Source organism: Penaeus vannamei, chromosome 5 (assembly GCF_042767895.1).
Source record: "Penaeus vannamei isolate JL-2024 chromosome 5, ASM4276789v1, whole genome shotgun sequence".
Taxonomy (NCBI): Eukaryota; Metazoa; Arthropoda; class Malacostraca; order Decapoda; family Penaeidae; genus Penaeus; species Penaeus vannamei.
This window is the reverse complement of record NC_091553.1, coordinates 11,342,862-11,356,648: the sequence shown is the minus strand read 5'-3', so window position 1 is coordinate 11,356,648 and position 13,787 is coordinate 11,342,862. Positions and strand designations below refer to the sequence as shown.

General features: G+C 38.3%; 1 protein-coding gene across 2 annotated transcripts in view; it reads right to left on the bottom strand.

The window, feature by feature from the left end:
* The window catches only part of alphaCOP (coatomer subunit alpha), a 58,990-nt gene that overhangs the window by 41,919 nt on the left and 3,284 nt on the right, over nucleotides 1–13,787 (bottom strand). For both annotated transcript variants that reach the window (XM_070121883.1, XM_070121884.1), the window contains exon 2: nucleotides 12,175–12,281. In XM_070121883.1, the coding sequence (XP_069977984.1) occupies nucleotides 12,175–12,254 (80 nt within the window). In that variant the 5' untranslated portion in view covers nucleotides 12,255–12,281. The remainder of the gene's footprint in view (nucleotides 1–12,174; nucleotides 12,282–13,787) is intronic.

The window sequence follows — 13,787 nt, the reverse complement described above, 5'->3', positions numbered from 1 at the left end:
TGTCGCCCGCGTATTGTCACAGAACACTTCGCCTTATCCAGGAGGAACATCCATTGGCTTGGCAGCCTGTGCTAATCCTGCATGGCGACATCTCACTTGATCTTTGTGCCTGACCCCATATCCTCTCGGCGGGGCATGCATCATTTATCCTTGAAGTTTGGTCCGCGTGTGACCGCTCCAGGTTGCAAAGCGCAATCCCGTTATCTGCCTAAAAATGAGCCGTGAAAACGCGCGCCAATGAACGGTTCCTCATCCGAATAGTCGACTGATCCTCTTGCTTCTCTGGCGACGTGTTCATTTCTGCGTTTCTACAACTACACGCAACAGTTATTCATCCATTCCCAACGTCATATATATTGAGGAGGTAACAGAACGTGTGGCAACTGTTACGGCACCCCAGGTATATAAACTGCAGAAATCGGCCGCGCCGTTCAGTCAGTGCTTATCTGCGGTCACCTACATACTCTCACCATGAGATTAGTGAGTATCACCAAGTGTTGTACTACTTAAACCAATGTACAATTTTTAAGGTGACCGACGAAATCTATTTATATTTCTCTTAATGCGACACTTCCTCCTTGACGTTACGTATGTCATTTTATACAAAAGAGGCTGTTTAACCAAGTCACTTCTTCATCATCATCTTCTTACCGTCAATATCAACAGCATCATTTCGTGTTAAGAAACGCATAGTAGTGCTTTTCCTCCCCCCAGTGATATAGTCCAAAACGCGTTCTCTGCGGAAATTAGCGACTTCAGTACAACCAATCAATGCAATCACATTCAAATCGACGATGTCGCCCTACTCAAGCCTTCACTCACCTCCAACTTTCATGTCTTGGTTGAGCACACCGCCTTGAACTGTCAGCGCCCATTACCTCTCCCTCAGGTAACTCACGTGACTCACTCCCGTCGGAACGCATGAACGGGGCCAACCCCCCTCCCCCCGGCTGCTCTCATTCCTGATGTCCCACTGCAAATCTTTGTTGGACTGGCGCTGCACAATCAAATGCCCAGTACTCCTTTATCACGGCAAATCCTCATTTTTTCTACAGCGGAAGTCACAAATTCATTTAGGTCGACATCAAAACCTGTAAGAAAATCCGCTGAGACACAGCAATGCTCTTATGGATGCTGTACTGCAGTTACATGTCCATTGTTTGGCTTATAACAGTCATTTTGACTAAATTAAAAAGCAATGTTACAGCATACGTTCACTACACGAAGTGCTCCTTCATGCAGCTCTTCTCTTTTTCAGTGTTGTTTTGTGGACGCATTTGATCTTACGGAATAACAAATATATCGGAATTACACATAATAAGTAAATCATTATATACGGCATCTGGGGGGAAAAGCTTGTGCTTTCAGGCGCGTTCATAAGAACAAAAAATCCCGTTACAGACGTGATCTTGCGGACCTTTGTGTGGAGGCGGTGCGTGCGCGATACAACCTTGGATTTCCTTGCATTTCATCGACGGATAAGTCGTTCTCGCGCAAGTTATTCAATCCTGAGACCATTTCGCCATCATACTCCATGTAATCTCTATTCCATCGGACACGCAAAAACGATTATGTGCAACAGATTGTTCCCGCCATTCCATAAGGATCGTGCTGACCCGGAATTTCAAAAGCCTGAATTCTGATAATATCCAGTTTCTTACACGTGGGTAGGAGGTGAGGGGGAATAAAGCTAGTCCAGTGAGTCGGCCGCTCTGGTGCAACAGTGAAAGTGAGAATGACCCAGCAGCCCCTCCCCCCTCCACCCACCCACACCCACACTCCCTCTCCCCACCTACAATCATTACTGTTTCCCGAAATAAACCTGTCTGTTTCATTACTATTCTTCTTCTATTGCTATTTTATAGTATCTGTTTATTCATTTTTCTAATCTCCATTTCTCATAAATCATCGGCGTATTCCAAGTTCACCTACTCTCTTATAAACTAATCGAACATTAACGATCATCAACGTATCTCTCTCTCACTACATACACACTCCATACCTTGCACATCATCATCAACCCTTCATCAAAGCAGCCAACGATCTCTGTCTCTAATTCATGCACTTGAGATCAACCTCCACCCCTTAAATGCCCCTATCTGCACTTTAGATCTACTCGCTGTCCCTGCCACGTCCTAACCTACTAATCAACCCTGTACCCCTACCCACCACCTACCATATACCCTAAACCACTCTAACACGAAATTCCGGTTCCGTCACTGCCTCCTCGAACCCAGCCGAACCATCTGGCGAGTTCCTCTGCCCATCAATGTTTTTCCCCGAAACCAGTACCCACTTGAGCCAAAAACTAGGTAGTGTCAAATAAACCACTTTACCTTCGACAACCTACTTTCACTAGATTTTGTGTACCGCGGAGTGATCATCTGAATATCGACATTTGAGACAATTGTGCGCGCGCGACGATTTCAACCACTCACTTGGTTTCTTATAAAAATGTGAACACTACCACATTTTTTTCTGATTTATACATATGCATATATGCTTATGTGTGTGTGTGTGTGTGTGTGTGTGTGTGTGTGTGTGTGTGTGTGTGTGTGTGTGTGTGTGTGTGTGTGTGTGTGTGTGTGTGTGTGTGTGTGTGTGTGTGTGTGTGTGATTGTGATTGTGAGTGTGTGTGATTGTGAGTGTGCGTGATTGTGAGTGTGTGTGATTGTGAGTGTGCGTGATTGTGAGTGTGTGTGATTGTGAGTGTGTGTGATTGTGAGTGTGTGTGATTGTGAGTGTGTGTGATTGTGAGTGTGTGTGATTGTGAGTGTGTGTGATTGTGAGTGTGTGTGATTGTGAGTGTGAGTGTGAGTGTGAGTGTGAGTGTGAGTGTGAGTGTGTGTGTGTGTGTGTGTGTGTGTGTGTGTGTGTGTGTGTGTGTGTGTGTGTGTGTGCACGCATGTACATACACGTGTGAATGCATAAGGTTGGCAACAAAACCACTATTCTACTTGTACTTGTACTACTAATCTCCTGAATTACAGTTTGCTCTAAAAATCTAATTTACCTTAAGTTTTACAAGATTTTCTGATATTCATGAGCTAGCTAGGCATATTTTACAAACAATTGTAGTCTGTTTTTGCAATCCCTGCATTTCTATTAATAGTAACCTATTTTTTTTACACAGCTTCTGCTCTCACTGGTGTTGTGCAGTTTTGGAGTACTGGTGGCAAATACACTCGATATTCGTCCCATCTCCATAGAAGATGTTCTCAGGGCAAATCCTGGCCTAAAGGCTGAACTAAAGAAGAAAATTGAAGAGAGGAAAAATGAACCCACAAGTGTTCCAGCCACTGCCTCAGCCCCTGCAACCACTGCAGCAGCAACCACCACAACCACCACTACAACACCAACTCCTCAAGCTGATACTCCTCCTTCCACAACCCCCGAATCTACAACTAAAGCTACAAGGCAACCTGGCCGTCGACGCCGGCCTGCTGGAGCTGCTCGGCGCAGGTTGAGGGTTTCTGACAACAAAGACGAGGAAGCACCCATTCAAAATGGCCGAACATTCCCACAATAGATACAAAAAAACAAAAGAAAAAAAAACAATTGCTGGCTAGACTGCCAGTGAATGTGGTGAATGGAGATTCCAAATACAAAGAACAGTACATTCAAAATATAATGCCAAGAAGATACAAAAAAAAAAAAAAAAAAGTTAAACCAATTTCTTTTGGACTACACTTTGTTAAATTATTTAGACATCTTTGAAATATTCTACATATGAGAACTTGTCACTTGCCTCATATATTATTTTCAAATCTTTAATAAATGGAGATCTAATTCACCAACTTACTTCTGAAGTGCTTGAAAATGTCCAGACTGTGAGATCTGTGAAATTACTAAAGATTTTCTCTACATGTACACTTTCACATCTAGTAGCTTTAAATTTTCTTGAAAAATGTTTCTTCCAAAAATAGTTTGTCTTTTCTGAAGCTTTTGAAATATTTTGTCTAAACCAAACAACTATCATGGCATTTATTTTCAACCAAACTCTTCTACAAACATTTGTGACCTGAATGTTAAAACATTGAGCAAATTGAATGATGTTCCCAGGATCTACATCCAGCACTTTAACATTTGCCACTTTGTAACCTGCATGGTTTGTTTCTTAATATATTATGTTAAATATTTGTTCTAGTTCTACTCCCTTTTCCTGCTTTGTTACAAGTGATAAGCCCTTGTTAAAACAATAGCTCATCACTTGCAGATCCACTGATAAAGCTGGATATTTTTGTAGATTCATAAGTGTAAAGATGGCAATCTCTACCAAAGAAGACAACAAAATGCAAGAAAATATACAAACACAGTACTGGAGAAATAATTATAAATGTGGAAAGCTATTGCTATGTACATCAAACATTTTTTAAACAAGGACAAATGTAGACCATAATCTAAACACCACATTTAATCTAAAGAGTGATTATAGCTAAACATTACAGAGGTACAAGGATACGCAAGAAACATGAAAGACAATAATGACAGTCTTCACATTTAGCAAAGTAATCCCACATTAAAACTCTTTTAAACCAATACAGCACTTGGAGGTTTACTTATTATTTTCCAGCAATAATGAAATGTTAAATCTGACAAAAGTAGACTGTAGTTTTCCACCTTATGATGAAAGGCTTCAACAAACCAACAGAAACCCCCTGAAATTTCCACAAATATATTTTACCTCAAACAAAGGAAATAATTTCTGGAAAATACACACTTAATATGTAAAATCAATTGAGTAATAGTTTATACCACAAGAACAAGGTCTCCAAGAGTCTTTAAATGGAAAGGTCACAATGTCAATTTCAACCAAAGAACATATTGAATGATAAAGAAACTTTTTAAACATGAAGATTCTGTTGTAACAAAAATATGCCTTTCTTGATCATGCCTAAAAGCAAAAGAAAATGAAGAGGAAGACAATAACACAAATGAGGGAAGGTGAAAGCTTAGTGATAAATGGGGGTAGTAGGTGGAGGTAGGATGAAGGATAAGGAAAGAAAAGCATCAATGTAACATGAGGAAAAAGTAGAAAGATGACCGTGACCAAAGAGTAGGAATTGAAAAAAAGGTACGAGGAAGAGGAAAACATTGAAGGGAAATGGAAGAGTAGTAGGGAGGAGGAAGAAGTAGTAGTAATTGGGAGGAGGAAGGAGGCAGAGGAGCAGGAGGACATGACAGAGGGGAAGGGGGACACAACAGAGGGGCACAGGGAAGAGGCAAAGGAGGAGGAGAATACAGGAGGGTAAAGCAGAGGAGTGGGAGGAAAAGTAGAGGAACAGGAGTAGACAGCAGAGGAACAGGAAGAAAAGGTAGAGGAGCAGGAAGTGAAGACAGAGAAACAAGAAGAATATGTAGGGGACCAACAAGAATGGGCAGAGAAACAGGAGGAATCTGTAGGGGACCATCAAGAATGGGAAGAGAAACAGGAGGAATATGTAGGGGACCAACAAGAATGGGAAGAGAAACAGGAGGAATATGTAGGGGACCAACAAGAATGGGAAGAGAAACAGGAGTAACAGAGGAGCAGGAGAAATAGGCAGACGAGCAAAGGAGCAGGGGGAATAGGGCAGAGGAGACGAATAACACAGAGGAACAGGAGGAATAGGCAGAATATGTAGGGGACCAACAAGAATGGGCAGAGAAACAGGAGGAATCTGTAGGGGACCATCAAGAATGGGAAGAGAAACAGGAGGAATATGAAGGGGACCAACAAGAATGGGAAGAGAAACAGGAGGAATATGTATAGGACCAACAAGAATGGGAAGAGAAACAGGAGTAACAGAGGAGCAGGAGAAATAGGCAGACCAGCAAAGGAGCAGGGGGAATAGGGCAGAGGAGACGAATAACACAGAGGAACAGGAGGAATAGGCAGAATATGTGCCAAAGCAAGTAAGGGCACTGCTTTTGAAAGCATTCTATGACCATGATTCATTAATACATGAAATATAAAGAATAATCAAAACCTCAAGAGTTAATTCATCATTGTGTCATGAGAAAAGTTTGCCTGAGGGGTGGGTAATGTGAACATGCCATTGTAGAAGAATTTGTTGAGGGCCAGAGTGACAGGAACATGCTGTCATGAGAATTTAAGCTGAAGGCTGAGGTGACTAGAATGACTTGCCACAAGTGCATAAAGCTCTTGGGAGGTGATTAGACTCAGTGGGCATTTATAAAAGGGGCTATTGCACTATTTCCATGAGCCATGACTGGAAGAGCACCAGCTCTAGGGAGCACATAATTTCCATACTCAGGATCCTATTCCTGCCCACTGTGACAAGCAGTGCAGGAAATAGAATATTTAAAATGATACAAATAACAAAATGTTACTAATTGTTATCATTCTTGAACTGAGTTCTGGACTACCTAGAGAGGTGATATGGACTCTGTGCAAGGAAAAGTCTATTATCACCTGGATACAGCATAACAAATAACAAATAAAGACATGGGGAAATGGCCAAAAATCTAAAAAAGCTTATGCAGAAAAGGAGGAAATAACACTGCAAAGGGAAGGCATAGAGTCTTGTCACAGCACATAATTGTTTGTATGTGCCTGGCCTACAAGACAGAGATCTGTCAGACTGGCTGCTCAGGTTAGCACAATGCCTGGACTTTGGGCCAAATGCTGGCAGCGAAGCACCAGGATCTTAGGGGTTAGTCAAATAGTTCTTACTCCTTCTGAAGGCAATAGTAGGATTCACAGCAAGACCTATGATCCTACTTGGCAACTTCCTCTTCTAAACTGTCAGAATCATTCTTTAATCATCACTTTATTGAATATTTATTCATTAATTAATTTTCATGGTATACTACTAATAAATGAGTGAACAACCATGGCATAAATAACTTACATCCCTGACCAGGATCCGAACCTGTATCTTTGCAGGCAGGTAACTCTGCCAACTGAGCTACAAGACCCATTAAAAGGAGTATGCAACTAGGAGCTATCTAGCTTCCATAGACATTACCTATGCTCCTTTTAGTGGTTTGTGTAGCTTAGTTGGTAGAGTATCTGTCTTGCAGTTACCTGCCTGCAAAGAGATAGATTCGTACCCTGGTCGAGGAGGCAAGTTATTTATTCATCATATCAATGCGGTAGAGCATTATTCCATCTTTCTTAACCAATTGTACTTATAGATACTTTTCACACAGTAAAGCAATGCAGCACACAAGAATTATAAATTGTTGTGGATATCTCCCAGTATTTTAACATTGAAAATCATAACAAAATCACAAACAACCTCTTACAACCTCTTTTTTAATGATTACTGAACACAGAAGATTGTCAATATTACTTTAGGTCCCAATGATATAGACCAAAATACACACAGTTCCAACATATGCTTGTTATTCACACATGCATGCTATAAATTAGTCCATTACTTATCCTTTCAACAAATTGCATAGATTGCCAATGGTTGTTTGCATAAATGTGAATAATTTAGTATCAAAACTGATAAATAAATGATTATCTTCAAAATGAAGAATCCAATTATGACAATCTATGAGGGGAGTCACCAAGTTAGATCACATGTCCTACCCTGAATCTTCCTATAATGCTTAACCTATTGGATGCTCCATTGCCATCACATGGCTTAAATTGCAGGCATTAGGTTTACATAAGCAGCCACTCTGACAGGTGCATGACTTGTAGAGACTATACTTCCTTTGCGATATTATTTTCTCTTTCTGGATGAGTGTTTTAAATTTTTTTGCCATTCTCCTATGTCCATATTTGTCATTTGATTTGCTTTATCCAGATGGTAATAGACTGTTATCCTTGCACAGACTCCATATCATCTCCCTTGGTAATCTAAAACTTGGTGCTATAATAATAAAAAAGTAATATTTTGTTATTTGTTATTTTTTCGTAACATTAAATTTTCTGTAATACAACTTGTACCGTTGCTTATGGTGGTCAGGAATAGGATCCTGAGCATGGGAAATAGCATCCTGCCTGAAGATGGCACTCTTTCAGTCATGGCTCATTGACACTACATTCCACCCTTATTTATCAATGGAAATGATGTAAAAGCTACAAACATGTAATGTCTACTGTAGATTTATTATAAGATGTTTCCACAAGTGCAATGTTTATGATCTCTGTACATCTGTTATTTTGAGATAATGATAAAAAAATTTGAAGTGATATAATGTGGATAATACATTTATAAATTTTACTAAGGTTTGGTAAATTTTTGTAGCAAGTGGGCTTTTGACATTAGAAAAATAAGCAAAAAATTCTTGATACTTTCTGAAGATTGACATTACTTTGTACTGGTCATTAACTGTCTGACACTCATTAATCCCTTGCCATCGGGTGACATGTACTTACATGCTATGGCTGTTGTGGACAGAGTATCACATCACATCATGACCATTCCTGCACCATTGGCTCATCAGATGGAGCTTATTTTTTTCCGATATTAGCAGCTTCATTTCAATGGTAAATCTTATAGGTAATAGCACCTAAAGTGAAGGTAAACCTTCAAATTTTTTATATTATCAAATATTATATCAAAATAAAAGCTTTTAGGTGCCAAATGTTGCCCACAAACTACCAAATGAGCCAGGTACAGACGGGTAAACTGTTGATGCATGCCAACAATCCCACAATCATGTCCACTAGTAAAAGTCTTTTACCCAGGATTACTGAGTTAAGGTTAAAACAATTTTAACCCATCGCCGACGTGTTAAAATTATGGCAAGTTGACATATGCACGGGCTTGTTGGCGTGCACCGGCAGTTTCCACTGTTAGCACTCGGCTCGATCGGTAGATTGCGAGCTACATATAGCACCTAAAAGCTATTATTTTGCTAAAATTTATAAAAATATTAAAATTTTTAAGGTTTACCTTCATTATAGGTGCCATTGCCTAAGATCTTTACCATATAAATGAAGTCGCTACTATCGGAGAAAAACAACCTCCTTTCGACGAGCCAGTAGCGCGGGAATGGGCATGACATGATGCCCCCGGTGTTCGGTACAAATCAGCCATGGCATGTACGTACGTGCCACCCGGCAGCAACGGGTTAATACCAGAGGGGGGATTAATAGCCCTCTATAGTTATCACCCAAATCAGTATTTTTTATTCATTAGTAGCAAAACCACTGATGCATAATAATGTCCATCACATTATATCCATTGTAATGAGCACTTCAATAGAAAGGGCACCCAAAAGTCAGATCTTTGCCAGGGATAACTAATATATAGTTCATTCCTTTAAATAAAAAGTTGATGTAGGACTACTAAATGAGGATGATTAAAATGGTTAACCTTATGTTCACATGTTTACATACATGTGATTCTCCTCAAAAATTATAACCACCAAGTGACCATCACCCCCCTGCCCCCCAGTGTGGAGAATGGAAAAATTTCAACTTTTTCTGTAAGTCTTGAATTCCATGTACTTCATACATATGCTTCTAAAATTCTCAAAATCGAACCACCACGTTGTATTCATGCTAGGACTTAATAACTAGAATGATTTTGTACTGATATTGCCATCCACTGTTCTCCATTTCTTATAAATCAGATTTTCAAGAAGAAGAAAAAGAAGAAGAAAGGAGGAGGAGAAGAAGAAGAAAGGAGGAGGAGGAGAAGAAGAAAAGAAGAAGAAGAAGAAGCAAAGAAGAAGAAGAAAAGAAGAAGAAAAGAAGAAGAAGAAGATGAAAAGAAGAAGAAAAGAAGAGCAAGAAGAAAAGAAGAACAGCAAGAAGAAAAGAAGAACAGCAAGAAGAAAAGAAGAACAGCAAGAAGAAAAGAAGAACAAGAAAAAGAAGATCCAGATGATGATGATCAAGAAGAACAACAACAACAAGACAAAGAACAAGAAAAAAAAAAAAAAAAGTTTTATCTGGTTCTTTATGATTTAATGCATTTATCAAACAAACAAAAAGAAACACCTTTATAGAAGATCGTCCCTATTGAATATAATAACTCCAATTGACTTGGTAATCATCAAATCACAAAGTACATTAAGTAAGGTTTTTTATATATGTATAACATTAGATTTAGCAAAAAATGAAAAAGATAAGGAACTTTGGAACGCATCCAAATTCCCAACAGTTTCTCTACAAATTTTGTTACAAAAGCTTCTGTTCACATCCCAGTGGTCGTAATTTTCTTGCGATTCAAACACAGTTTGTTGCTTTCGCTACAAAATCGGAGCGCTAAGGCCATGCAAATAGCTAATTTTTAAAGTTTGGAATAAATCTAAGAATATAGATTTTGTAATACTGAAAAATGACCAAAAAGTGGTCCCTATGTCAACCAAAATAATCTATTTATGCTGTCTATATGATAGATATATTACATATGATAGACCTACCACACCAATCTTTTCTTAGGTTAATCAGGAAAAAATTTTGACCACTGGGATGTACTGAAGACAGTAAAAAATAAATAAATAAATAAATAAATAAAATAAAAAATAAAATAAACCAACTTTTTTGGGACTCTGAGGTTAAAATGATTTATGAGACAAAGCACTATTGTATACTCTATATTATGCAAAAATAATCCAAGAATTATCTCAAACCAATATTTCTTTATGATGAAATGAGCAAAGCAAGGTAGGCATTTTCAGGGACGGGCCCCTTAACCCCTTGGATCCAGATGATGTGACCATCACATTATGAAGAAACTGGGCTGAATAATGAGTGACATGAACACGCCATCATTGAAAAATTTGGCTTGGGCCAGGGTGACAGGAGCATGACATAATGAGAATTTTGGTTGAAGGCTGGGGTGACAGGAATGACTTGCCATTAGTGCAAAGAGCTCTTGGAGGGCAGTAAGACTCGGTTGACATTTAGTTAGGAACTTCCTGCATGGCAATGAGTGAGGAGGAAGTGTACCATCTGTGAGCTGTGACTGGGGAGGGAGGACACTATTTTCATGCTCAGGGATCCTGCCCAACATTACTGGTGGCACAAGTTGTATTACAGAAAATTAAATATCATGAAAAAAAATGTTATTTGTTATTATCACTGCACTGAGTTATGGACTACCTAGAGATCTTGGATATTGCATATAAAATGACAAATAAAGACACTGGAAAATGGCTAAAAAACTAAAAACACTTCAGAAAAAGAGAAAATAACCTTGCAAAGGGGTGGCATGGAGTCTTGTCACTACATATGAGCTTTCCTGTGTGCCCTGCCCACAAGCAACACACCCATTAGAGAGGCCACTCCAGTAAGCATAAGTCTGAATTTTGACCCACTTGCTCGCAGCGAAGCACTCTGACCCATGGGGTTAATATTGTTTAGATACCAAATCTTAATGATCCTCAACTGGGTTCTGACCTTAAATCCACCATCCCCCCCTTTTTTTTAATGTCATGTGAAAAATTCATGTTTCATAATAGATGGCAAAAATACAACAAATGCATTAAAATTATGTGCAGAAAAATATGTATCTTGAGACAGTTGCTTTTGTCACCTTTAAATCAAAGGTTTGTTCTCATGTATTAGGCATCAAGTGTCCATTCAAGGGCTTTCTGTTGAAACAATATCTATAATTGGTAGAATCCTTATCCACTTCCTTGTATTATGAAAAATAACCATCTTTCTGCTATGTATTGAAATCCATATATCTGATTGTATTTGGACAAGATGCACTAAAAAGAACATAGTTTAGACTTTCTTTCAATATATAATAATAGTGAGTTAGATGAAATGTGAATATAGGAAATAAGAATGAGGAGGAGTCTCCAATCTTCCAATTGAGTTTTCTCACATACAACACAAGCTGGATAGTCCAGTTTGATAAAAAAGTCAAACAATGTAAAGTTTTATCCTAAACAAAGTGTCTAAAGAATTACTACCCTATCTCATGTAGATAATTTCTAATATGCCTTTATCCAAAAACTCTATGTGCAGATTTTGCTATTCCTCTGAACGACGTTTATCTTCTGTGGAAATGTTGCTAAAACCCAAATAACCTACCACAGAACATTCATCAAAATCAGAAATTTTCTGATATAACATAAAGAAATGTACTGAATAATCCCTGTAAACTTGGTAAGTTTGCTTTCACCTCACCAAAATGATTTAAAAAGCATGACTGCAATCACCGCAGATCAAGAAGAAAGAAAAGATGTGAAAGAAGTGCTTGGTGGTAAAACATTATCAGCAAATATATAAAATATAATGTGTAGTCTTACCTGGCAAGGACCCATGGCCGCTTTGAGTGGAAAGAGAGTCCCTTGACTCTCGCGCTTTTTGTTTCAAATTTGGTCAGCATCTTTCATTTATCCAGTGTACCAGTTTTCTGAAATATGGCATATAAAGATTATTAAATAAAGCAATGTACATCCTTGGAAAAAAAAAATGTTATAATTTCTAATTACACATGAATGAATAATGAGAGGACTTAATGAATAACAGAATAACTAAAATGTATACTTTTCTCAACCTCAAGTGGTACCCTTACAGAGGTAGCCCCAATATTTCCATATTCTAAAACAGATGCCTCAGGCCTTTCCCTTTCCCTGAGCAGTTGGTTGTCCTGGCAAATATATATTCCATATCTTAAAGTGTATATAATCTTTCCTGGTACATAATACTAATATCTGTTTACAATTTGTATTATCATGTAGCATTTGCTTGGCACAAAGCATAAGTGCAAATATGGAAATAATGAAGAATGTACATGTATACATTTACACCAGACAATCAGACCTTGTGCTTTCCTTGACCCCCATGCCTAGAGTACACAGTTCAAGACCAATAAATCTCTACCACCTGTTCCTTATTTCATGATGATTACCTGATGCTTTTAGGTCATCCAGCACAAACCATATTAAGTTTCAAATGCATTCAGATGGAACACAATGTATATTTACGGCAAATATTTAGAATACCTTCATGTGACCAATCATGATGATATTGCTACTGATGGAGTTCTTTCACTCTCTACTATTCATATATATAAAACTATGATGTAGAAAACTCCCCACAACTTAGCCTCAACAGCAGAACAGGACATGAATGGTACCAGTGAAACTATCTGGTTAAATATGAATGATATACAGAGTATCTCTCACTGTATGAAAGGGATAGGAAGAGGGAAAATGGCATTCTGGAATACCATATTTCTCGAAAGGGTCCCAAAACAGGAAGGAGACCCTAAACTTTTTTTTTTTTAATAATACAGCTGTAAGTCCCTCCTTCACTCAGGAACTATACTCCTATACCCCACTTTATTATTGGACTTCCCTATCAGGAGATCTGCTCCATATCTCCAACTGATCACCATGGAGATGTTTTCTTCATCACTGACAGTTTTTGCCAGTGCAGATTATTTCATGTATCAGTAAGTGTACTTTTTTCCTTTCTTTATTACAGTGTCATTAAATTTTCGTTGTTTAAGTATGGTAATATGTAAATGTGTACCTGAGTATATATCACCTGTTGCACAACTTTCTGATCATCAACTTACAAATGGTTAATGGTTAATGGTTGAAACAAATAAATGCGCTAGATATCAAAGGTCATATAGCACTATGGTAAAGTATTTTAGTGAAAAGGGTAAAAATGAGTTAGCAATTAGGATAAAATGTGTTAAATGTCAAAGGTTATAGAGTGTTATAGGATATAATAACAGGGAAAAGAGTAAAGAGAGCGTGCAAATGAAGTAAATCAGTGGTTAGTAAAGAAAAGGGTTAAGGGCATAGGAAATTGGATGAAATGGAGTGTATCTATGGCTGGAGAAGCTATAGGAACATTGTTTTAGGAAAATTGGCAAAAGAGCTATTATGAAAACAAATAATGGGTA